The 26652-nt window shown below is 42.6% G+C and overlaps 1 protein-coding gene across 1 annotated transcript in view; it reads right to left on the bottom strand.

The window, feature by feature from the left end:
- Positions 1–1541: 1541 nt before the first annotated feature.
- The window catches only part of LOC119788442 (G-protein coupled receptor 4-like), a 35920-nt gene continuing 10809 nt past the window's right edge, over positions 1542–26652 (bottom strand). The window contains exons 2-4 of the mRNA XM_038292769.1: positions 6442–6603; positions 2308–2477; positions 1542–2235 (exon numbers count right to left, since the gene is read on the bottom strand). Coding sequence (XP_038148697.1) covers positions 1698–2235; positions 2308–2477; positions 6442–6588 — 855 coding nt within the window. The 5' untranslated portion in view covers positions 6589–6603 and the 3' untranslated portion in view covers positions 1542–1697. The remainder of the gene's footprint in view (positions 2236–2307; positions 2478–6441; positions 6604–26652) is intronic.

Below are 26652 nucleotides of genomic sequence, written 5' to 3' on the forward strand. Positions count from 1 at the left end.
CGGACACAGGCGAGAGCGTATCGGGAGACGGAGACCAACAAGACCTCCCTCATCCATGGCCCTATCTCAGAGAATTTATAGAAATAGTCAAAAATTGAGCTTTCAGTTCATATAGCGGCATCTGGATGTTTTTTTTAAAGGTTACTTTATACTTTTATACTTTAAGTAGTTTCTGGAGCTCATACTTTTTCACTTTTACTTGAGTAAAGAGGTCAAGTTGATACTTCAACTTTTACCAGAGTGTTTTTAAACTGCAGTATCTATACTTTTAGTGAAGTAACAGATGTGTGAACTTTAGACACCACTGGATATAACAAATTCTGCTCCAGAATAATGAAAAATCTTTAAATTGTCATTTTATTGAACCCTTCTTCCTCTCGGAGTGTTTAGAACTACTTTCCTTGAACCACATCTCTTCATTTCTGCAAAGCACCAGAATCAAAAGCAGAAAGTTACAGGTTGTTAAAGTACAGATATTTGTTTGTTTTTCACTTAAACTTTCTCAGCATTAGGTGCACAAACAAGCTCCAACCAGTGACAGAGAAGGTTGCAACAGAAACAGATCACATCAAAGTGCATCAAAAGGTCCTGCAGCATGTTTAGAACAGCAGGAGCGTCATGAGCTTCTGAGAATCTGAGGCGCATCAGAAGCAGCAGCTGCTGGAGTTGGAAAAATGTAACTTTAGCTGCTGGACGCGCCTCATCAACCAATGAGAGAAGCTGATCTGGGAGCTGGCAGGGAGTCAGACGCAGCACTGCTGATGCAGAGCGCTATGATCACTCCTCTGAAACAGTTTATTAACGCCTAAATTAACTTCAAATGTAGAAACCTGCCGGCAGAATATGTTGGCTTTTATTATCCTGCTGCCTGCAGTTTGTAGCACAGACCTGAAAAACGCTAACATCTACTTCCAGCCGCCACCAACAGGAGGGGAAAACCCCCAAGAGGCGAGCGGGCCTGAGGCAGCTGCTGCTGGGGATTCCCAGTGACAGCGCAGCGCCGTATGTGGGGGTCTGAGCGGCTCCCACAGAGAAATAATCTTTGAAGGCAGGATGGTAATCTGGATGAACTGACTGCACAGACCATGTTTTCAGGAGGACTTTCTCACTTCAACATAGATTCTAACTACTTTCTACCCGCTGATCACAGCTAATATAGCAAAGCTGCTCTCTGGCATCGAACACAGGAGCAGCAGAAGCATCAGACGCTCTAATCTAATGTGGACGAGCATCAGAAATGAAGCAGCATTTTTGCGTCCGCTGTAAACGATCGAGCCAAAGACCTCCAACACTATCCAACACTATCTGTCAGTGTGAAAACCCTATCTTCTTAGCATTTGTTTATTTCCTTTATATTTTTTTATTCTATTTCATTTTATATGTAGGTTTCATTGCAAATATAATCTCAATCTCATGGGATCTTTATTTGGTCCAATGAAGGAAATAAACATCAATTCTATTCAGTTTATTTCTATAGCTCCAATTCACATCATGTCATCTCAGGTCACTTTCCAGTTCACCAGATCATCCAGTCAGATTGATTCAAAGTTTTCTATCTAAGGAAAACCAGTTGATTGGTTTTAATCATATTCAATTAATTTAATTAATCATATTTAGCTGAAAATCCATCATTAAAAGCTGATTCTTTGCAGGTCGTCCACAGCAATAGCTGAGGAAATGAAGCAGAGCAGTGGAACCTAAACTGTTTCAGTGGAGACGGCCGTAGGGTTGTCCTTATCAGCGCCGTTGATCTCCTGATTCTTCAGCGTTTTACAGCAACACAACAAGGCCAAAAGCTTGTCTACTACACTTTTTCTCAGCAAAACAAACATCGCCGCGTCTGCAAGAGGACTGAGAACAGCACAGATCAAAACCATCTTCTTGAAAACAGGGCTTCTTCGAGGCAACAGTAGAGAGATTATGATGGGCAGGAAAAGCACAGCATATATGAGCAACACCATGACCAGGATCGCAATGATTCGACGTTTCTCATCAGCAGGGACGCTTCGAGCTTCCGACAACGCTTTGACCGTCCCAGCTAGGAAAAAGATGAACAGGGGAAATGGAAGGAGAAGAAACACAGCCAAGGTGGTTTTATTTGTCTGTTGATCTCCAGATGAAAAGGAGGCCAGGGTGAAAACTAGAGAGAACATCCAGACCATCACAGACACCATCACAGAGGTCTTTATGTTCTGCCTGAATCTGTACCACAGCGGTTTGGCAACAGCCAGGTACCTAAAATACAAGACATATGTGGTCAGACCATAATGATGCTTCACTGTGAAACACACTAATACTAATAGTTACCTTTCAATGGAAACACACACCATGAATGCAACACTGGCTGTGAAGCCAAAATCGAAGACAACAGTAACTGCATGAAAATGAAGCATCAAGGGAATGGTGCTGCAGTACTGGATGAGATGAGAAATCAGAAGGTTGACGATAGACACCGGAGCAACTTGGTCGCTTTTCACCTGCAGGGAAAGCAGAATAAAAAGGTGGTGCATTCTTCCCAACGTCTTAGAAAGATTAAATAACTCTTTTTGAAAAACAGAATAGAAATATTTCATTTCTTTCTCCACCCACTGAGCAAAATAGGTTGAAGAGACGACATGATTTACTTCCAAACAACGTCTACATTTGGTAGGAAAGTTAAAGGGGAAAAGCCATTTTTAGATTGTTGAAAAGTCTTTTCAGCGTCTATTATTGGACTGAAGTTGGACAAAATCAGACCGATCAAACAGTCCGGTTTTAACAGCCCCCAGACTATGACAGACAGACAGACGCCTAAAAGCCGACGTCTGGATTACGTCTGGTGTTTGGGTTAAAGAACCAGATTTACAATCAGCCCCATGAAAAGCAAACGCTTCTATAAACGCTAAACAATAAACACTGAGCCTGGTTCTGCTGGAGGTTTCTTCCTGTTCAAAGGGAGTTTTTCCTCTCCACTGTCGCTACAAGCATGCTTAGTGTGAGGGATTGCTGAAGAGTCAATGAGTCAATGCAATCAGCTGATTTTCCTTAGATAGAAAACTTTGAATCAATCTGACTGGATGATCTGGTGAACTGGAAAGTGACCTGAGATGACATGATGTGAATTGGAGCTATAAAAATAAACTGAATAGAATAGAATTAAATAGTTACAAAAGTCGACATTAATTTTACCTCTATTTGATATTAGTTAGTTCAATCTCTAACGTTCTGCTCTCTCTGCTTTTTCTCATAGTAGCTTCATCTGGTCTGTTCCTGTTTGGCTGTGACTCCATCCTGGAGAGAAATATCAGCTGTGCTGCTGCCATCAACACCTTTATTTCTAGATGTTGGAGCTTGGCCTGTTTTCCAGTGTAGTCCTGTTTCTCTGACTGTGACTAACTGGATGTGCTCTCTTCATCCTCTGACATGGGAGCTGGCTCGGAGCTCGTCTGCCTGGCTGTGTGTTTCCTGGACGGGGCCGCCTGTGGAGCTGGTTGACAGTTGCCTTTTGTATCTATGCTTCTTTTTCTATGTCTGCAGATGGACTGAATGGTTAGTGCTTCATCAGTCCAGGTTTGAGCAGGTTAACATTTTTGTTGCTGCTGCTTTCATCAATGCTGTCAGTTCTTCCAGAGGTCACCATCCCCTCATTAAGCTCCATCATCTACTGATCTGTTTCTGAGATATGAGGTATTCTACTTTTAGACGATCGCGTCCAAAGAAGTTCACCTGCTGCAGCTGCTGTGCTTAAGCTCTGTTTTTAGCTCCATGTGGTTTATGTTCCGGGACATTGCTGATACCAGATTAGAAAATAGACTCAGTCAAGTCATCAGAAACTGAAAACACAGGAAATTAGGTAAACTAGGTCATCTATATCTGTCTACTGAAGAACTCACACGTCATTATGAATTCACACATTGACCAATTACTGTTGAGGAGATCAGTGGCCTGTACTGCTGTTGCCCATGTTTTTATGTTCTAAAAACCAAAGAACGAGCTTTAGAGCTCCTGCTGGGATGCTGCTGTCACCTCACTCTTGTTACGAATGTTGGGTAAGAAATAAGACTGAAGCAGAGCAAGGCATAGTAGAGCTTAATCTTAATCTCAGGGTTAGGGTGTAGCTCTGTACCTGTGACAGTGGAATGACTGGAGGTTTCTTCCTGTTCAAAGGGAGTTTTTCCTCTCCACTGTCGCTACTAGCATGCTTAGTGTGAGGGATTGCTGAAGAGTCAATGAGTCGATGCAATCAGCTGGTTTTCCTTAGATAAAAATAATTTGAAAAATATTAAGTGTTAGCTTTAGAAATAAATTGAAAGTTTTCTGATTGGGTTTTTTCTCTGTGTGTCTCTGCAGGTTGAATTTAACTTGTTTGACTTCAGGCACAAAAACAACTCATGATGAAATCACGGACGGTCAGCGTTGGGAAAGTTCTCTTTCTACGTGAACTAGTTCAAAGTTCAGTTCACACATTTTAAAATGAACTAGTTCAGTTCATAATTCAAATTTTTGAACTAAGTTCACAGTTCCAAAAAATGAACTAGTTCATAGTTCTTTTATTTTTTCATATATTACTCAATTCCACCATAGCCTACTGTAGAACCACAGACAGCAATTATTTTATCAGTTGTAACTCTGAAACTGTGCGTCAGATTTCATCTTCATATCCAGTTTTGAATCCTTATCCAACCAGGGTTTACACAGTGGCACGGGAAGGGGGGTGCTGCGGGGGCTGCAGCCTCCCTCGTCATAGCATCAGCCCCCCATGGTGGGGGGCTGTGGAGTAACATAATATTGTACTTAAAAACATGAAATTATTTATGTATTTATTTTTTAAAAGACTGTGTTTGATATGGGATTAAAATGATGGGCTGTGTATAAGATATAAACTAATGATTCATTATTTTAATATTTCATAAAAAACTAGGCTACTCCCCCGGAAGCTTCCGCCACCTCACATTCGTTTAGGCATGGCTAGCAATAGGCAGCAGAAACGTATTTCTGACTATTTCGAGGTGAGAAATGGTTTTAATTCCCCTATACGCTAGAATAAGGCTGCATATCACTAATTATTAGGTCTGTATTAAGCTATTTAGTGATAAAATATGAAATTAGTTAATTTTTTGTGTGTTTTTTGTTTCAGATATGAAATCATTCCCCATATCCATAGTCGAATGGACTTTCAAGACGTTCAATGCTCAGTTTAGGTTATATTTAGGTCATGTTTCATTCAAGTGTTCCTGATCCTGTTGATTGGGAGCTGTTGTTTGTTTTGAATGATTAAAAGAGAAGAAATAAAGTTTAAAATGTTCATGCTTTGTTCTGATGCATTTTAAATGGCAGTTTGTGGCGATAAATGTAGGCCTACAATATTATGTTAAAAACGTCAGCCACAGCCCTCAACATAATGACGTCACGTGTTTTCCAACCCAGCCATCAGCCCCCCTCGCTTGAAACAGCTTCCAGCGCGCCTGGGTTTACATTAGCATTGAGGGGATAGCATTTCCCCATTGTTGCTTTAACGCTTTGTTGCTGTCCATTCACTGAATGGTCTTTTTTAAGAGGAATTATTAAAAGAAAAACAGGAAAGTAGTCTTTAAGGTACAAATGTTTTTTTAATTTTAATAATTTTTTCCATTTGAAATTCCATTTCAGTACATACTAAAAAGGAATCCTGGAAAATTATACCAGGCAGGTTTAACAAACAAGTTACATGGATAGTAAAACCCTTAAGAACATTTTACTGACACAAACTGAGGGACCAGGCTGAGGTAGGAATTTAAGGTTACTGAAGTGCAGATTTTTTTACTGAAAGCCGGCGGGCAAACTTGTTGCCATCATCCTCACCGACCACCTGGTCATAAACCTGTTTTAAGTGATCATACTGCTGCTTTGTCGCCTCCACGGTCGCCTCCACGCTGCATTTTGTTTTGATGACGCACGCGGCTGTAGGCTACGACGCTGGTAGCTGCTGTTGCCAGATTAGGTGTTTTTCCCACTACATATTAAGGCTTGTTTACGGTGTGATTTAGCTGGGGTTTCGCCTGGAGGGCTCTATAGAAATCTGGCAACCTATTGAACGGAGTTGAACTGAGAGAGCGTGCCGTTCACAGACACCAGAATGAACGAGTTCACAATAACGTTCACCAGGCAGTAATGCAGTACGTTGAGTTCACGTTCGCCCAAAATATGAACGAGTTCATGAACTTTCGTTCAATGAACGCGTTCAGGACCAACACTGCGGACGGGACCCCTGCTTCACTCAGCTAGCACACTGCTGTAAGTTCCTTCCTGTTACAGTGGAGTTTTTTTCCTCTGCTCTCTAACACGATCGCTGTGAGGGATTGTGATAGAGTCAACAGCACAATGCAACCGAACGTTCGCTGTCTCTACCCGCTCTTTGAATTGTCTCTTTCAAGGGAATTGCTGTTTTTTTTTTTTATAAATTAAATTCAATGATGTACTCACCTTTGATGAAACGACAAATATGGCCACCAGATTCAAAGAAAGTCCAGTGCCGATGATTATCCAAACCACTATATTGCTGGTTTCATCAGTGTCACTGTCACCATCGTTGGAGGATGTGTTATAGTAGCTGAAGCTGGAATCCTCCATTCTTCAATGTCCAATCTGCAACACCAAAACCAAGAGACATGAAATGTCTCCTAACTTGTTGTTGTTGTTTAGCCCTTTTCAGAGGGAAATATTAAAAAAAGGTTCTTAGTTATTCAATTCAATTCAATTCAATTCAGTTTATTTATATAGCGCCAAATTCACAACACATGTCATCTCAAGGCACTTTACAGTTCAACCAGATCATACAGTCAAATTGATACAAAGTTTTCTATCTAAGGAAAACCAGTTGATTGCATCGACTCATTGACTCAAATACAATCCCCCACACTAAGCATGCTTGTAGCGACAGTGGAGAGGAAAAACTCCCTTTTAACAGGAAGAAACCTCCAGCAGAACCAGGCTCAGTGTGAGCGGCCATCTGCCGAGGCCGACTGGGGTTCAAGGAGACAGAAGCAGAGATACAAAAAGCAGCTGTAGAAGGTGACCCCGTCCAGGAAACACACAGCCAGGCAGACGAGCTCCAAGGCAGCTCCCATGCCAGAGGACGAAGAGAGCACATCCAGTTAGTCACGGTCAGAGAAACAGGACCACACTGGAAAACAGGCCGATCTCCAACATCTATTAACAAGGGTGTTGATAGAAGCAGCACAGCTGATGTTTTTTTCCAGGATGACGTCACAGCCAAACAGGAACAGACGAGGCAAAGCTACTCTGAGGAAAAGCAGAGAGAGCAGAAGGTTAGAGATTGAACTAACAGATTCTGCAGAATAGGAGAACAGAGAGAGAATGAAGCAGAATGATGAAATGGGGGTCCCTATGTCCTCCAGCAGTCTAAGCCTATAGCAGCAGAACTATAGATATAGATCAGGATAACCTGAGCCACCCTAACTAGAAGCTTTATCAAAAAGGAAAGTTTTAAGCCTAGCCTTAAAAGTAGACAGGGTGTCTGCCTCACGGACTAAAACTGGTAGTTGGTTCCACAGGAGAGGAGCCTGATAACTAAAAGATCTGCCTCCCATTCTACTTTTAGAAATTCTAGGAACCACTAGTAAACCTGCAGATTGAGAGCGAAGTGCTCTGTTAGGAACATAAGGAACAATCAGATCTCTGATATCAGATGGAGCTTGGCCATTTAAGGCTTTATATGTGAGAAGGAGGATTTTAAATTCTATTCTGGATTTAACAGGAAGCCAATGAAGAGAAGCCAGGATAGGAGAGATATGATCTCTCTTTTTCATTTTCATCAGAACTCTGGCTGCAGCATTTTGGATCAGCTGAAGGCTTTTAACTACAGTTTGTGGACTTCCTGATAGTAAAGAATTACAATAGTCCAGCCTTGAAGTAACAAATGCATGGACTAGTTTCTCAGCATCACCCCTGGACAGGAGATTGCTCATTTTTGCAATATTCCTCAGATGAAAGAAGGAAATTCTAGAAACCTCTTTGATCTGGGATTTAAATGACAGGTCCTGATCAAAAATAACACCAAGATTTTTTACTTTATTATCTGAAATCAGTTTAATCCCATCCAAATGAAGTGACTGGCTAATCAGTTTCTTTTTCAGAGACTCTGGTCCAAAGACTATAACTTCTGTTTTGTCTGCATTCAGAAGCAGAAAATTAAGACTATTATTAACCCTGATTTTCAAAAAAGAGTAAAAATTTCAAGCATTTGAAGTATTGAAAATAATTTCCAACTAAGTTTCTTGACAGGAAGCAAAATTGTAGCAATAAATTAAACGTATTAAATATATTTTCTTGCAAGCTTCTTTTAAATTCAAAGCAAAAGTTCATATTTTTACCGTTTAGGTTAACAGTTCTTGAGTCAATTCCTGTTCAGCATTTTTCTGCATGCATCTCTGCAGTGTGTGTATACTATATATACATGCTATTTGGTATTTGACCAATGGCGTCTGACCTACGCGTTAACAACGTGAGGGCAGAGCTAATGTTATCTTTATAGAAGTGAAAACTGACATCATTACAAAGTATTTCAGTTCTTGAAACACAATTCGTTTCTGTCTGTTTAATGGAAAAAGTTGCTTTTCAAAGGAAGAGACTGAAGTGTTTCAAACTGCATTCACCCTCTGATGGTGGGAAGCTACTTTGAAGCCGTCTCTGCAGCCAATTCAGTTTTTTATTTAAAATTTACAAATATATTTTAAAATGATTTTAGTTGTTTTTCCAGTATCTTCATTCAGGCTTGGCCTTCTTTTTGTAATGTTTGGCTGTGACTCCATCCTGGAGAGAAATATCAGCTGTGCTGCTGCCATCAACACCTTTGTTTCTAGATGTTGGATCTTGGCCTGTTTTCCAGTGTAGTCCTGTTTCTCTGACTGTGACTAACTGGATGTGCTCTCTTCATCCTCTGACATGGGAGCTGGCTCGGAGCTCGTCTGCCTGGCTGTGTGTTTCCTGGACGGGGCCGCCTGTGGAGCTGGTTGACAGTTGCCTTTTGTATCTATGCTTCTTTTTCTATGTCTGCTCCTGTCTCCTTGAACCCCAGTGGGCCTCAGCAGATGGCCGCTCACACTGAGCCTGGTTCTGCTGGAGGTTTTTTCCTGTTCAAAGGGAGTTTTTCCTCTCCACTGTCGCTACAAGCATGCTTAGTGTGAGGGATTGCTGAAGAGTCAATGAGTCGATGCAATCAGCTGGTTTTCCTTAGATAGAAAACTTTGAATCAATCTGACTGGATGATCTGGTGAACTGGAAAGTGACCTGAGATGAAATGTGTTGTGAATTGGAGCTATAGAAATAGAGTGAACTGTACTGAATTTGTCAGGATTTGGTTGTGGTTTGAGGACCCAAATGCAGAGGCATGGAGGCAGAGGTGGTTTTCTTGTTGATTTAATGAAAGGTAAACAAAAAACTGAGGCAGGAATCCAACAGAAAAAAGTTAGACGAACCAGAAACCATCAGGGGAAATAAATCATGACGAGGTAGACACAGAGAGACGGAGTTGGAGGAAGTTAGACGAGGAACCAGCACTGAGGAACTGCATAAGAAGAGTATTTAAGGGAGACTGAAACAAAGCGAGAACTAACGAGGAGATTGGGAGCAGGTGTGAACAGAGCAGAACAGGAAAGGAGCTTAAAGAAACGGAGAACACAAGAGGGCAGCAGAGGGCAACAAATAACAACCTGAAAACTGAAAAATAAACAGAGAACACAACAAAATAAGAATTAAACCACTAAAACTAGAAAACATGGAGCAAAGTAAAACTGAAGACTCAAAAGAAAACATAACAGAACCAGAACTGTGACAGAATAGGTGAAACAGTTAATATGTTTCTCTTAAAATCTTCAGAAATAGGTAATTAGAATTTATTAAAGTAGTAGTAGAACTGTAGTTGCCAACTGAGCGACTATATTTAGAGACTTTTCAGACCCTTCTAGACTTTTTTTTTTCCTTAAAAAGTTACTAGTGACAAATCAGGGCCTTTTTCTCCGTGTTGTTAAAAGCTTTGTTGAAAAACAGTCATCCTCAGAAGGGAGGGAACAAGCCCCTTCCTCCTCAGAAGCACTCACCCCTTGCTCACACTGGCTCCGGTGCGGTTACCGAGCCGACGGAGACCGCAACTCCCGCACACCCCCTCTCACACCGCCCTTTTGACTACGGTGCGGTGCGGCTCTGCGGCTCCGGCAACAGGTCCGGAGATTTAACTCGCGAGAACAGAAGTTCACTTGAGTTCACGTAACTTCACGCGATAACACTGCCCAAATAAGGATATTTGCGAGAGCTTGTTGCGGAGGGCTCCGGCACCCCGCAAGGATAGCTTTCTTGCTGAATTTTCTGCAGCGCCGGAGTGTCTCGGTAACCGCAGCCGGACAGCTCAGCAGCCGGTGAGAGAGGTTTACGTCTTTTTAATGACTTGAAATCACTGCGGCGCCGCACCCACCGCACCGCAAAGGTAAGACCGGAGTCGGTGTGAGCCTGGGGTGACAAGGAGTCAAATGCAGCTCTGCAGCCAAAGGCCTGCAGGCAGAGATAGAGATAGCTTTAAAGCTTCCACTAACTCCACTTAAATTAAAAGTAAGGTGTAAATATATCATATAAACCCTGTGCAAATCAGCTACCAGTGAAGATTGTCTCAAGCCACCTGCATGAGCATTCCAGCATTTCTCATTCTGATTGCCTGTCTGTTGCAGATTCTGTCCTTGGACCTCCAACCAGCCTGACCTAGTGTTGTCTTCCTGTTTACCTGACCCTGCCTGCCTGTAAGGACCAGATTCTCCCTAATCTGTGTGAAATCTCTGAGCTTGTTATCTGTAGCAAGTAGAGGAGGACTGGGGCCATGTATTGCCAGATGCCGCGGAAGAACCTCCTCCCCTAGATAGAGCATTGCAGATGGGTGGAGGCTGGGTCTTCCAGCATCACAATGAGCCGAAGCACACAGCCAGGATAACCAAGGAGCGGCTCTGGAAGAAGCAGTTCTAGGTTCTGGTGTGGCCTAGCCAGTCTCCGGTCTTAAACCCAATAGAGAAACTTTGGAGCGAGCTCGAAATCTGTTTTTATCAGCAAAAGCCCAGAAACCCGACTGATCTAGAGAAGATCTGTGTGGAGGAGTAGGAGAAAGTCCCTCCTGCAGTGCAAACCTGGTAAAAACTACAGGAATCGTTTCAACTCTGAAACAAAGGCTACTGGACCAAATATTAACACTGGTTCTCTCAGGTGTTCAAATACTTATTTGCAGCCGAATCATAGAAATAAACAATGGAAATGCACCTACGATATCAATTTAAGACCCCTCCATGATTTCTAAGTAGGAGAACTTGCAGAATAGCGTTCAAATACTTATTTTCCTCACTGTATTTAGTCTGAGAGAGAAATTCTTGAGGCTTTATGCAAATTCTTATAAGTGTGATTAAAGAGCCCCAGGTGTAAATAAAACACTTCTTATTCCTGACTGATGTCCTTTGGTGGTGCAGTGACCTTCTCTCAGCTCGAGCTGTGGTTACCACAGATATGGCGTTCACCTGATGCTCCTGTTTTTCAGGCAGCTGAGGAGGGCGGAGGTTCATGGCAAAGTGGCAGCTGGCAGGCCCATAATTAATCAGCTTCCACTGTAATTAAAGTGTCCATCAACAAGCTTGGAAGGACGGTGCCCCCACCCCTCCCTCCTCGCCCCCAGAACTGCAGGAATTCAAACAGCAGGAATAATGAGTTCACCTTTCACTGCTTTGAAGCAGATAAACAGCAGAGGCTGTAGGTACAAGTCAGCCGATGGATCACCGCACCTGCAGCGCTTCAAGTTTAACCCCTTTTTCTTTTTGCAGTTTTTCTTCATATGCATGAAGCATTAAGTCAGTCATTCATTAACTACTTTAATGTTTCTATGTTTATGTGAATCGACACTCTGCAGAGTGGGAGAACAGAGATAGAATGAAGCAGAATGATGAAAAAGGGGTCCCTATGTCCTCCAGCAGTCTAAGCCTATAGCAGCACAAATGCAGAAAATAGCCCAGGATAAACTTTTTGGATGACGTATAAGAAATGTAGAACCACAATAGAGCAAAGGCAGAGCCAAGGAGAAACATCTATCGGAACTGAAATAATCATTTTAAGATGAGCTTCAGTATGATTTAGCAGTGTTTTTGTATTTGGCAGGAACTTTAAGGTGTTTTTTTCTATTTTTATAGAATTTTTTAGTTGATCTAAAGTTGGATCACAAACTGTTTCTGTTTTTTCTAGATGAGCAGACCTATAGCAGACCTTTTCCACCCAGACTGAATGTAATCTTGAAGGAATCTGTTACTCACTGCTAGATGCTGGCATGCCTAGCTAGTAGCCTGCTAATTCAAGCATTCCTCAGTGAGGATGCTCGGCCTCCCACCACCTAGGATCAATGTTTAAAACTGGGATTAGTCATCAGGAATCATGCAGCTGTGGTCGAAGGAAGCTCCTCCAGAAATCATTAAACAATCATGTATTCCCATTGATTTATTCTAAATACCTGAGTAGAGAGCAGATTAAAGCAGCGGCTAATGCAGATGAAGGAGCTGAAGCAATCGAGGGGTGGGGGTCTGGAGGGAACACTTTTGTCTTAATCAGAAGGAAACAATACTGTTGCAATTACCAGCCTAAGCAGGTCTATTAAGACTTCTTCACTTGACATATTTATGCATTTCAGATACTGCAGGACACGTTAAATAGAGTTAACTCAGGGAGCTTCTTCCTTTCCACTGTAAGCAGCAGCTGGGGGCCACCAGGACCACCAAGCTGCTGCCTTTGTTGTCAGCCTTATTATAGCTCCATGAAGAGTTATATGTTCTAGAAGAGTTCCCATGTTTCCATTCTGATGGTCACTTTGTTATTCAGCTTCTAGTTTGGTCAAAATGAACATCTGAATGTTTCGCCAAATTTTGAAAATATCCATTTGCTTTAGAAACCAGTTTGCCTTATAAAGGTTAAGGTGGCAAGAATTTAACATAGATTTCTGTGAGGTTACAGAAGATCTAGGAGTTTATCTACGCTGTTTGACTTGCAACGTTAATCTAAAATGAAATTTCTGTCAAACAGTTTCACTTTCTGATGCAACAAGGTATCTCTATAGTTCTGCTGCTATAGGCTAAGACTGCTGGAGGACATAGGGACCCCTTTTTCATCATTCTGCTTCATTCTATCTCTATTCTCCCACTCTGCAGAATCTGTTAGTTCAATCTCTAACGTTCTGCTCTCTCTGCTTTTTCTCATAGTAGCTTCATCTGGTCTGTTCCTGTTTGGCTGTGACTCCATCCTGGAGAGAAATATCAGCTGTGCTGCTGCCATCAACACCTTTGTTTCTAGATGTTGGAGCTTGGCCTGTTTTCCAGTGTAGTCCTGTTTCTCTGACTGTGACTAACTGGATGTGCTCTCTTCATCCTCTGACATGGGAGCTGGCTCGGAGCTCGTCTGCCTGGCTGTGTGTTTCCTGGACGGGGCCGCCTGTGGAGCTGGTTGACAGTTGCCTTTTGTATCTATGCTTCTTTTTCTATGTCTGCTTCTGTCTCCTTGAACCCCAGTGGGCCTCAGCAGATGGCCGCTCACACTGAGCCTGGTTCTGCTGGAGGTTTCTTCCTGTTCAAAGGGAGTTTTTCCTCTCAGTCACGGTCAGAGAAACAGGACCACACTGGTTGTTGATGAGAACAACCCATTGTCTTTCAAACCATGTCTGTGCCTTGGCCAATAGGCACAGACATGGTTTGAAAGGCTCTTAACAATGAGCGCTCCTGATTGTGATGTAGGAAGCGCGGCAGTAAGCTGGTGGGGGAGTGTAAACAAACAGCTTGTCGATAAAACGGCGAATACGTCCTTCTTCAAATTGAATGAGCGTAGAGACTCCTGCTCTGCTTCTGCGTTGGGATTGGACCGCCAGTTCTAGGGACTGGGGCATTGACTGAGGCTTGATCACTCACAGGGGAAAATGATTGTGGCCACTGGCGGGTGGAGCTAGTTTACTAGGCTGCATCCTTTCCCCCTTTTTAGATTCTAATAAAGTAAATGATAATAAATGTAACTTTATGGATCTCACAATGGAGAAAATCAGGGGGTTAAGGGTCTTGCTCAGAGAGCCAGAGTTGCAGTCTTTGGGAGTGGGTTTCAAACTCACAACCTCAGGATTCCAAGCTCCATGCCCTAACCACTGGGCCACCACTCCCCTTCTGAATTTATAACATATTTCAAGTGTTAGTTTAAATGTTATTTGCAACATTAATGCTGTCAATGCCAGAGCTCTAAAAGTTGCCAGCTGCTCATCCAAGACTAGGGATGGGGAAGAAAACCAGTTCCTTTTCAAAACCAGTTCCGTGTGTTCCAATTCCATGGCACTGTTTGGCAGCTCGCTTAACGGTTCCATGCAGCACCAGAGCCTAGCTGGGCAGCATGACTTACTTTAGGTTTTTCACGCAAGTAATGCACACGGCATTCAGTAAGCAAGTACGACGACGTGACAGGCATTAGTCTAGATTAGCAAAACAAATAAAAAAATGACGTCCCATTGGGTGAAGCAATCGAAAGTTTTGCTTCATTTTAAGGAAGAGAAGGATGGCAAAAAGGTGCTTTGCAATCATTGCAAAGTGGCAATTACATCCGCGGGAGGAAATACATCCAGCATGCAGAAACACCTGCGCACACAACATGGCATACATTTGAAAGAATTCAGTGTTTTTGATGCTTCCGGACAGAAGCTAAAGTTACGACCGGCATGGAAGGAAACTCTGGTGGTTAGTAGCTAGTTTTATATCACTATCTGTGCTTAATGTGGTTCCTAGTAAATCAGATGTCATTTCTGGAAATAAACAAATTTTCTACCTCTCTTTGAGGTTATTATGGATAAGGGCAGTGGCACAGTGAGGATCCTTCTCCAGTGCCTTTAATACAATCCAGCCCCTTCTGCTCCAGGACAAACTATACAGCATGGGAGTGGACCCGCACCTGCTCACCTGGATCCACAGCTACCTCACCAACAGGCCGCAGTATGTCAGGCTGAAGGACATCATGTCTGACACTGTGGCCAGCAGCACAGGAGCCCCTCAGGGCACAGTGCTGGCCCCTCTTCTCTTCACCCTGTACTCATCTGACTTCCACTACAACTCAGGGCTTTCACATACAAAAGTATGCTGATGACACAGCCATAGTCGGATGCATCAGGGATGACAAAGAGGAGGAGTATCAACATCTGTTGGGGGACTTTGCCCTTTGGTGCCACACAAACCACCTGGAGCTCAACACCTCTAAGACAAAGGAGCTGGTCATAGACTTTAGGAGACCCAGACAAAAGCCAAGACCAGTCGTACTAGAGGGAACTGAGGTGGAGGCCGTGGACTCCTACAAGTACCTTTGGGTGTGGTTGGACAGTAAACTGGACTGGTCAAAACACACCAACAACCTGTACGGGAAGGTACAAAGTAGGATGTACTTCCTTAGGAGACTGCGGTCCTTTAACATCTGCAGCAAACTACTATATATGTTCTACCAGTCTGGAATTGCCAGTGTCCTCCTCTACACCGTGGTGTGCTGGGAAGGTAGCACATCCAAGAAGGACACGTCCAGACTGGACAAACTGATCAGGCGGGCCAACTCCGTGGTCGGCATGAAGCTGGACTCTCTGGTGACGGTGGCAGAGGAGAGGACACTGAATAAACTGATGGACATCAAGGACAACAGCAGCCAGAGGAGCCTGACCAGTGACAGACAGCTGCCGGTACAATGGACTTAAGAACTCTTTTGTCCCCAACGCCATCAGACTGTACAACGCCTCACTGGGGGCGAGGAGGCGACACAGGACAGGGGGAAGAGGGAAAGAGTAGCAACACTTGTATTTTTTATTTTTTCTGTTAAATGTGAACTCTATATTTATTTGTATTTGGATTTTGCTTAATTTTTAACTTAATCTAACTTAATACTTTTTTGCCCTGTAAGCTGCTGGTAACCTTAATTAACGGAGGGAGTCTTCCCAAGGGATCAATAAAGTACCGTCTAAGTCTACGTCTATTAAACGTGCTAAAAAGTTGCTCCACAGTTCAGGGAGCGAGAGAAAGGTGACGGTCGTTTATTTAAATCAGGGGGAGATGAGTTTATTTCCCGAAATTGTACAGTAATGCTTTTTTAGTTAACGGATTCCTTCTCCATTAGATTTAGATGACTGTGACGAGGTAGCCTGGCTGGATCGGAGGCTGCAGCTCCCGTTCAGTGCTTTCTGTTCTCACCGAGGCAGGCAGAAATAGAATGCCACAGGCAAAGGTAGACGAATGTCACCGTGCACTCACCAAGTTCATTGTTTACAGAATTAATAAGAGAATCAATAAGGAATTTAATCGTTTCACAGAATCGATAAGGGAATCGGAATCGTGAAAATCTTATCAATTCCCAACCCTATCCAGAATGTCAAATAAAATGTGATTAGTATTTTTTTTTTCTTTACCAACACGAAGAACAAAAAAGGGGAAATGTTACCATTTCAATGTGCAGAGAACAGGTTATTTTAAGAACATTAAAAGGGATTTATTTAGGACAAAAACAAGATTTAACTTTTGTTCTTAAGAAGTACTTATGTTGATGTGTTTTTCTTTCTTAAGATTGGCTCTGAGCGTGTAGATCCAATTCTGTGTTCCAAGGCCAGGATGAAAACCTCACTGCTCCTCCTGAATCTGAGATTCAACTATCAGACGGACCCTCTTTTGCAGAACCTAGGAATAGACCTTACCAGGGAGGCTTAAGAGTGCGATTCCTCTGTAGTTAGAACACATCCTTCGGTCCCCTTTTTTAAATAAAGGGACCACCACCCCAGTCTGCCAGTCCAGGGGAACTGCCCCTGATGTCGCAGAGCCGCAATAACCAACACAGCCCCACAACATCCAGAGCCTTAAGGAACTCAGGGCGAATCTCATCCACCCCTGGGGCCCTGCCACCGAGGAGCTTTTTAACCACCTCAGTGACCTCAGCACCAGAGATAGGCAGAGATGGGAAGTAACGAAGTACAAATACTTCGTTACTGTACTCAAGTAGATTTTTCTAATATTTTTACTTTACTTTACTACTTATTTTTATGGCGACTTTTTACTTCTACTCCTTACATTTTTACACAAATATCTGTACTTTCTACTCCTTACATTTTAAAAAATTGGCTCGTTACTTTAGTTTTGAATAATTTCAATGGAGTTACCGTTATTATTTTTCACGTCATCAATACCAAATTCAATCTAATTGGATGGGAATCTACGTTGCATTTGACGCACCACTACAAGATGAATCAACAGATTCTTTGGTATTCATTCGCGGCAAATCATTGCAGCTTGGTGGCGGTGGTGTTAGCATAGTAGCATGGACGACGAGATGATTGAAAATGAACAAAACGGAGATCTAGTCCTATTGGCAGACATCCATTTAAAATGTAGGCAACGGCATGAAAAAAGTGGTTTCTACTTTTACTTTTATACTTTAAGTAAATTTACAAGCCTGTACTTTGTTACTTTTACTTGAGTAAAGAAGTTTAATCAGTACTTCCACTTTTACCAGAGTATTTTTTAACACAAGTATCTGTACTTTTACTCAAGTACGGAAAGTGAGTACTTTTGCCATCTCTGGAGATGGGAGAACACCACCCGGAGCCCCCAGGCTCTGCTTCCTCAATAGAAGACATGTTGGTGGGATTAAGGAGGTCTTCGAAGTGCTCCGCCCACCGACATGCAACTTCCTGAGTCCAGGTTAGCAGGACCCATCCCCACTATAAATGCTGTTTGTACTGTACTGCTTTCCCCTCCCGAGACACAGGATTGTGGACCAGAATCGCTTCGAAGCCATATGGAGGTCTTTCTCAATGCCCACTCTGAACTCTTGCCATGCTCGAGTTTTTAACTCAGCGATCAGCCGAGCCACCTGCCGCTTTGACTGCTGGGACTGCCTCTGGAGTCCCACAGGTCAATAAAGCCTGATAGGACTCTTTTTTCAGTTTGACAGCTTCCCCACTCGCTGGTGTCCATCAGTATGTTTGAAGGTTGCCACGAGGCATGAACCGTCAAACTTGAAACCACAGCTCTGACTAGCCACCTCAACAATAGAGGCACGAAACATGGTCCACTCAGACGCAAAGTCCCCCACCTCCCTTGGAACATGTTCAAAGCTCTGCCGGAGATGGGAATTAAAGCTCCTTCTCATGGGGGACTCTGCTAGATGTTCCCTGCAAACCCTCACAATATGTTTTGGCCTACCCGGTCTGACTGTCATCTTCCCCCACCATTGGAGCCAACTCACCACCAGGTAGTGGTCGGTGGAGAGCTCTGCCCCTCTCTTCACCCGAGTGTCCAAGACATGCGGCCGCATGTCAGATGGAAAAAAAAACAAAGCTGATCATTGAACTACAGCCTAGGGTGTCCTGGTGCCAAGAGCACATATGGACACCCCTATGCTTTAACATGGTGTTTGTTATGGACAATCTATGACGAGCACAGAAGTCCAACAACAGAACACCACTGGAGTTCAGGTCAGGTGGGCCATTCCTTCCAACCACCCCTCCCCAGGTCTCACTGTCATTGCCCACGTAAGCGTGGAAGTCCCCTTGAAGAACAAAGGAGTCCCCAGGACGGGTACTCTCCAGTATGCCCCCAAGGACTCCAAATAGGGTGGGTTATCTGAACTGCGGTTTGGTGCATAAGCACAAACAACAGTTAGAACCCGTCCCCCCAGACGTATGCAAAGGGAGGCAACCCTCTCGTTCACGGGGATGAACCCCAATAGGTTCTTTTGATGTTTAATTTTAACAATATAAATTGATATTCTTTTCTGTGCAGCTAGGCGAATTCACCTCATCTTCAGCTCCTCTCCGTTCTGGGATTCCCCAAGGCTCCATTCTTGGACCTATTCTTTTTCTCCTGTATATGTTACCACTGGGGTCAATTTTTAGGAACCATAATCTTTCTTTTCATTGTTATGCTGACGACGTCCAGATCTACTTCCCTTTAGCATCAACATCCAACAACTCCATCATGTCATTTTCTAACAGTTTTTGTCCCCCTGGCTTCTTGGGCCCTCTTACACCTAACATTCAATCATCAGTAAAAAATCTAGGTGTAATATTTGATGACAGGTTGAAATTTGATCGCCAGGTTAGTTCGGTCCTAAAAAATAGCTTTTATCAGTTAAGAATTTTATCAAAACTGAAAGGTTACCTGCCACAAAAAGATCTGGAGACTGTAATCCATGCTTTTATAAATAAAAGATTGGATTACTGCAACTCTTTATATGCAGGCTTGGACCGCTCACTTTTACACCGTCTGCAGTTGATGGAAAATGCAGCTGCCCGTCTCCTTACTGGCACACCTAAACGTGACCACATGACCTGTTCTAGCCTCACTGCACTGGCTCCCGGTTGTTTTTAGGATAGATTTTAAAATGTTATTGTTTGTTTTTAAAGCTCTTAAAGCTGCAGTCTGTCACATTGAGAAGAGAGCAGACTTCGACTGAAAATTTGAAGAAAAACAGGTTTCACGCCACTCCCCCACCCTCTCTGCTTCACTCATGCCCCACCTCCAAGCTCCACCCCTCTCACAGCACCTGCGCGGCTGCCGCATGCGACCAGAAGCGTCCGAGCAGCGTACGCGGCAGCTCTTCCATTGACATCTTCTTTTTGAAGTCTTTGCCGTGTAAGCAGTTGTCGGCAGGGGCAGTAAGGGCAGTTTCTCTTTCGCTGGTGGCTGTCGCTCCGCCATGACTTCCACGCCCGTCCTCCTGACTGCAGCAGCCGGGCGGCAGCGGCAGGTTCAGCGGTGAGAGGGAGGGGGCGGGATTCAGCACGTGTGAGCTGTGATTGACACTCCATCAGACGCTCCTCTGGCTGTGATTGGTTGTTTTGTCTTGTCCCGAATTATTCTTTCCGGATTGCAATACAGGCAGTAGGCGGGACCAATTGAAGCAGTTTTTTTCACAGGTTACATATCACATGTACTGCTGTCTGGGCATAGGGACAGTTTTAGCCAATATGACAAAAAAATGATTTTTAAAAACTTACAGACTTCAGCTTTAATGGTCTAGCCCCCCAGAATTTGACCGAGCTTCTCCAAATTCATGCCCCGACCAGAACACTGAGATCCTCTGATCAGCTGCTACTGGCGATGCCTAAAACCAGGCTTAAAACCAAAGGTGATCGAGCCTTTATGGCACCGAGACTCTGGAATAACTTGTCTTGGCATGTTAGATCAGCAGGCTCCTTTGAGGTTTTTAAATCCTCTTTAAAATCACATTTCTTCTCCCTGGCTTTTAATAATGTCTAAGTGGACATTTGGGAACATTTTATTTTAAATATTTTTTTTTATTTTTAAATGTATTTTAATTGAAACATTTACCCTATTCCATTTCTATGTGTTTATGTGTTTTTTTCCTCCAGTTTTTATCTTATGTTCCTTAACTGTGATTCCTGTACAGCACTTTGGTCAACCCCGGTTGTTTTAAATGTGCTTTATAAAAAAGTTTGAGTTGAGTTTAGTTGAGTTGATATTAAAGAGAGACTGCCAATCGAAATAATATTGTACATTCTGTGCAATGAATAGATTAAACATTTTACCACTTAAGTTCAATAAGCTCTTAATAAGATCAAGTTCAAAATTTGTATTTTAATCCTTACCTTCTCTAAGTCACCTCTAATTGTCACGACCTGGGAACCTTGGACACAATATTGAAAGCAGACTGATTTTCAAACAAGCTTTATTTAACAAGTACAGTGTGTGGCTGGTCGTCAGCGGGGCGGATTAGGGCCGAACTGTGTCCATAAGAGAAAATCCGGGCGAAGTCAAATGAGAATCAGGTTTACAGACCAGAAGGTCAGAGAGCCGAAGAGGTACCGGAGGATAATCCAAGCCGAGGTCAGTAAAACAATTCAAGTTCAGTAACCAGCAGAATCCAGGAATTCAGTCCAAAAACAGAACTGACAGAGCAAACAAGGCGGGGAGCAAAAACTTTTATATCCAGAGACAGAAAACTGGTCAGAATCACAGAACAATTAATAGATCAGCTGGAATAATCTGGCACTGACGGTAGGCAAACAGGCAGCATCAGTAGCAGCAGGAACCAGGCAGGAAAGATAAGCATAACCAGGCCAATTAAACAGGTGAACAGGAGTAAATGAAACGGGCAACCATCAACGCCAAGAGTGCTTTCTCTTACATTTGGAAAAATCAGCATTTGAAGTTACAATAACAGAATTCAAGTTTGATAAACCTCAAAGCAAAGCTAAAAAAATTACGTTAAGGTCCCAAACTTAAAGGATTGCTGAAGTTTGTTGCCTTAACATTCTGAGTTCTGCCAACTTTCCTTTTTCTACAGTGTGTGCAGAAAACCAAACATTAGAGGATCATAATTTAATAAATTAAAAAGGTTCATTTAGATCCTACAAAGATATTCATGACAGGTTTTATCAATGTAATCTGACTATTTTGTGAAATGTAGTTACTGTTTCAGAAGATATAGATGAGGAAAAATGTCTGTTTTGATTCAGAGACAGAAACCCGAGGGCAGAGATTACATATTAAAGTAGAAATTGCAAAGATTTGAATCAGTGGAAAGATTTGTTTCTCATGAGACTAAAACTCTCTAACCTATTTCCAAGATGCAAATATTAATCAGAGCAGGAACCTCTGTTCAGTACCTACTTTTTAAATTATATTGAGAAATATCCAGCTGAAAGAGACAGAAAACCGGGAGGATTTGCAGAGATGAAACAAACTGAGATTTAAGCAACCAGGCTGAGATGCAGCTGCTGTTTCTGACCATGAACCTGCTTCATTGTATGATCACTGTGAACATAATGTTCATTAGGAACCCGGCGTCTTTTTTGACATCCATGACTGGTGCTTCCCAGTTGATGACCCGTTCAAGCCCAGGGGTACACAAGGTACCCTTGTTTATACCCTGGTATACCCTGGTGCAACAACCCAACTGGCAGGTTCCATTCTGCCTTGAGCGACTTCTGCAGAATCAAAGATAATTCAAGCCAATATTTACAGCCTCTAGATTCTCATGTAGGAGTAAAGAATGCCACAAATTCAATGACTGGACGGAATCGGCTGGGTTTCCTTTGATAGAAAATACTTAACTAATCTGATTGTATCGTCTGTTAAGAACCTTGAGACGACATGTGTTGTAAATTGCTAAATATATAAACTGAATTGATTATTTCTGTTAATGAACAAATGAGAATGACACTAGATTAAACAAAGTTCATCTTCCTACTTACTTTGGCCACATTAGATGATGACGCAATAAAGCTCATAAAACCTACTGGCCACAGATGTATTTTTTTAATACAAACTGTCTTATTAGATACGCCTTTAAAGTGTAAAGTATGGCCAAATCTTCATCAACATCAGTTCCTACATCTGAAGCTGTGGACCAGATTTATGGCAGAGATGGTTTCCAATAAGCTGTGAGTTTGATAACGGTATTTAACTGTACAATGGCCTCCCAGTTTCTGTCTGCTGTCACATGTGTCAGCTTTGTCACATGACAAAGAAACCCGACGCACCAGGCATCCACAACGCAGCACGGCAAAACACAACTGACCCTGCTTAGATTAGATTTACCGCAAGGCTGGATGCGACCACTACCAGACATGATGGATTATTGTAATGGCCACCTCCATGGCCTCTCTGTCATGTTTAAATGGCAATATATCTGGGGAGGAAGGAGGGGATCTAACGATGGGAAGGTAGGGAGGAGAATGATGTGTTTGAGGTGTAAATAAAAAGCGGCTGACGTGGTGCAGGTACTCACTGCCCTACGCCTCATCACTACTGATTGTCCTTCATCATAGGCAGTCATGTGCAACTATTAGATCTATTCATTTATCTGACTGGACCACGTCCAGGATACCATTTTCTAAACACACACATTTTGTGTGACACCATCTTTGCGGGGACTTTCATTGACTTCCATTCATATTGTATTAATTTCTATAACCTAACCCAGACCCTAATCTTTACCACGTCTCCTAATTGGAACCAGTCTCCGATGTCCTCAAACATTTTAAATCCCTAAAATGTAGCATATTTCTGGGAAATGGTTCCCTCAGGGTGAAGATAACATGGCCAAGCTCACACATTGCTTTTTAAAAAGTCTTACTTGTCATGATCTTGGCGCTGATGTCTGGTCTGATTACTCATTTAACTCACCTGCTTATCTCCGATCTATTTCTCATTACCAGTCATCTGATCCACCTGCTTCAGCCTCTATTTAACCAGCCTTGAGACCAATCATCAGAGCCAGATTATTCAAGCTTGAGGTGAGAGTTCTCTGGAATACCAGTGTTTTCTGATTGCCTGATCCTGAACCGTTCTGCCTTTGGACCTCTGAGGCTGCCTGTTCCAGTTCTGTTCTATTGCCTGACCCGTCATCAGACTCCTGCCAGATTTCTGCCTGTCTGTTAACCGAACCTGGAACTGTTCCCGACTCCGTTCTGGATTTCCCTTCAGCACTTCTTCAGACCTCTGATCTCCTGGCTCCGATTGACGAGTCTTTGACACCGGCTTTGGCTTCACCCTCTGGATGACAGGTTCTGAAACAAAAGTATTCTGCATTGATAGGAATAGTAGATTGAGGTCAAATAAGACAGACAGGCCAAAAAAACTGTTTAAACCAACAAAACATCTGCTTTTTTTGGCGGTGGGAATGCCTCACTGATCACAACCAGTGAGGGGTCCAACCAGGGGGAGGTGACCAGTGGGAGGTCCGTCCAGTGGGATCGGGTGGTCTCACCAACAGAAGATGACCAGCGGGAAGTCTGACCAACAGGAGGTGACAGGCAGGAGGTCCAATCAGCGGGAGGTCTCACCAACGGAAGATGACCAGTAGGAGGTGACCATAGAGAGGTCCTACCAGCGGGAGGTCTGACCATCAGGAGGTCCGACCAGCTGATTGACCCTCCTTTTTTGTTAAATGGGATGGGAGTCAAATGCCAAATGTCACTGGTGACATCATCAATGCTAACTCTGCATGATGATGTCACCAAAGGAAGCCAAAGGACCCCCATTCCAAAGGGACGGAACAATTCGCCGGTTTCAAATTCCATGTTTTCTAAAGAAAAACAAGGCTTTGTTGGGCAACTGTATAAACTGTAGTGCTAAAGCCTGGAACTAAACGCTATTTCTGACATTTCGAACTGAAAAAGCTTCCTGGATGGAAGAGAAGCGTCTTCAAACTTGGAAACAAAGTCCAGTGGATTGATTTTAACTTTTTTGAAATCTCTATAAAACTCAAAATCAAAACTTCCCCAAAATTCTCACACGACTGCAGTTTTTCTGACATTTTCGAGACTCTCTTCTTTTTCAAAGGAAAAGTCTGGTCATATTCAGAATTCAAGCTTCTGAAATTATTTAAATAATTCAGTTTATTTCTATAGCTCCAATTAACATCATGTCATCTCAGGTCACTTTCCAGTTCACCAGATCATCCAGTCAGATTGATTCAAAGTTTTCTATCTAAGGAAAACCAGCTGATTGCATCGACTCATTGACTCTTCAGCAATCCCTCACACTAAGCATGCTTGTAGCGACAGTGGAGAGGAAAAACTCCCTTTGAACAGGAAGAAACCTCCAGTAGAACCAGGCTCAGTGTGAGCGGCCATCTGCTGAGGCCCACTGGGGTTCAAGGAGACAGAAGCAGACATAGAAAAAGAAGCATAGATACAAAAGGCAACCAGCTCCACAGGCGGCCCCGTCCAGGAAACACACAGCCAGGCAGACGAGCTCCGAGCCAGCTCCCATGTCAGAGGATGAAGAGAGCACATCCAGTTAGTCACAGTCAGAGAAACAGGACTACACTGGAAAACAGGCCAAGCTCCAACATCTAGAAACAAAGGTGTTGATGGCAGCAGCACAGCTGATATTTCTCTCCAGGATGGTGAAAAATATAAAAATTATTACATACTGTTAAATAAATGATAAATGTGTTTAATTAAGGGTAATTTTCATTTGAATGTGCTTTACTGGAGGCATCCATGCATGATTTGCTACTAGGTGTAAAAAAAAAAAAATCAGCTTTCTGTGCTTGATTTGGTAAAGCATCAGAGCAAGTGTCCAAAAAGAAAACAATTTTTAGTAACAATCCTTCCAGTTTGGCAATAGGGGCAAAAAGATGCATCAGAGACATAAAATAAATAAAAAGAATCCGAAAAATAAACCCTAAACAGAGCAGCTAAAGTTCTCTTAAAAAGACATCAAACTAAAGCTAGCAGAGCTAATCCACCTGAAGGTTCTATAAAGGTTCAAACAACACCATCTGAATTAGCGCATTATAACAATCTTACCTACCTTTATTTTGACGCGTATTGATGTAGAAACAGATGTTTCTGAAAACATTTATTATAAAATAGGCTGAAACTGGCACCACAGCTTTTGCCTGTTAGGGGGATTTTTAAACTTAATTGAGTTTTATTTTTTACCCTTCCTGTAAACAGTTAAGCAAATTAAGATATTTGCCAAAAAAACAACAGCATCAAACAACTGTGAATGACTGATGAGTAAACTTACTGTTTACAGAGAAAACAAGCTGTTGTTTTTAGTCTGACATGAAGTTCAGAGTTTAAAGGAAAAATCCGTTCATATTCAGAATTCAAACTTCTGAAAGTTCTTTAAATCTGAAATGATTCCATCCTGTTCAATAAATGATCAGTGTTTTTAATTCAGAGTAATTTCCATGTGAATGTGCTTTACTGGAGGCATCCATGTTTGTCAAAGAACACTACTGCCACCTACTGGTTAGTGACGTCACGGTGCGGTATCGGCTGTTGATCAAGTCCCAGTGCTGTATCTGGTGTTTGTCACAACGCGCTATTATCCAAGTCATCTTGAAAACATTCTTCTTCCAAATGTTGGCTACATATTACGGGTTTTTTCTCTGGCCAGAAGTTCGATGGCAAATCCTCCCTCTTCAAGTTGGCGATCCAACGACCAACCCGTCCGTGGAGGATCAGGAATCAGAAAGGTGGAATAACTCTTTTTTTTCACTTTTACCCGATGTATTCCAGCATCCAGCTGCCATGCACGTGGGCATTGTCAGTTTCACTATAGCTCTGGTGAATTTCAATGGTGAAGTCCTCTGGAAATCTTCAATAATTGTTGTTGATTGCAGATGTGTCTAGTAGTTCCCATTGATTTAGCTTGGAAAGCGGGGAGAATGGCGCTAGGCTTACCGCACCGTGACGTCACTGCTGGAAGATGGCAGGAGGGAGGGGCTACTAGATTTGGACAAAAATGGCCGCTCCCAGACTCAGTGAATTTATTTATAAGTTTGAAAAATTGTGTAAGATCTCTGGAAAATATTATTTATTTTTAGAATAATTGTCATATTTAGTGAAATAAATAGTTTGAGACTCGACATTTGGAGGTTTTGTTGTTTGTCATTTGGACTTGGGACATTCATATCTTTTCATGGGACTTTTTCTATGCTTTTACTCTGGAATGGAATCGAGACTCAGATTGAAAGACTAAGTTGGAGTTTCAAAATGAATGCCGGAGAAAATAAATGAAAAATTGCAAGCAGGCCGGTTTATCCTGTTAACTTTGTATTCTATTGCATTAAACTTAAAGGGAAGGTGTCATTATGCTGCCATTATCATTCCCAACATTGCGACTAGGGCTC

Source organism: Cyprinodon tularosa, unplaced genomic scaffold, assembly GCF_016077235.1.
Source record: "Cyprinodon tularosa strain WSP-4 unplaced genomic scaffold, ASM1607723v1 ctg318, whole genome shotgun sequence".
Lineage (NCBI taxonomy): Eukaryota > Metazoa > Chordata > Actinopteri > Cyprinodontiformes > Cyprinodontidae > Cyprinodon > Cyprinodon tularosa.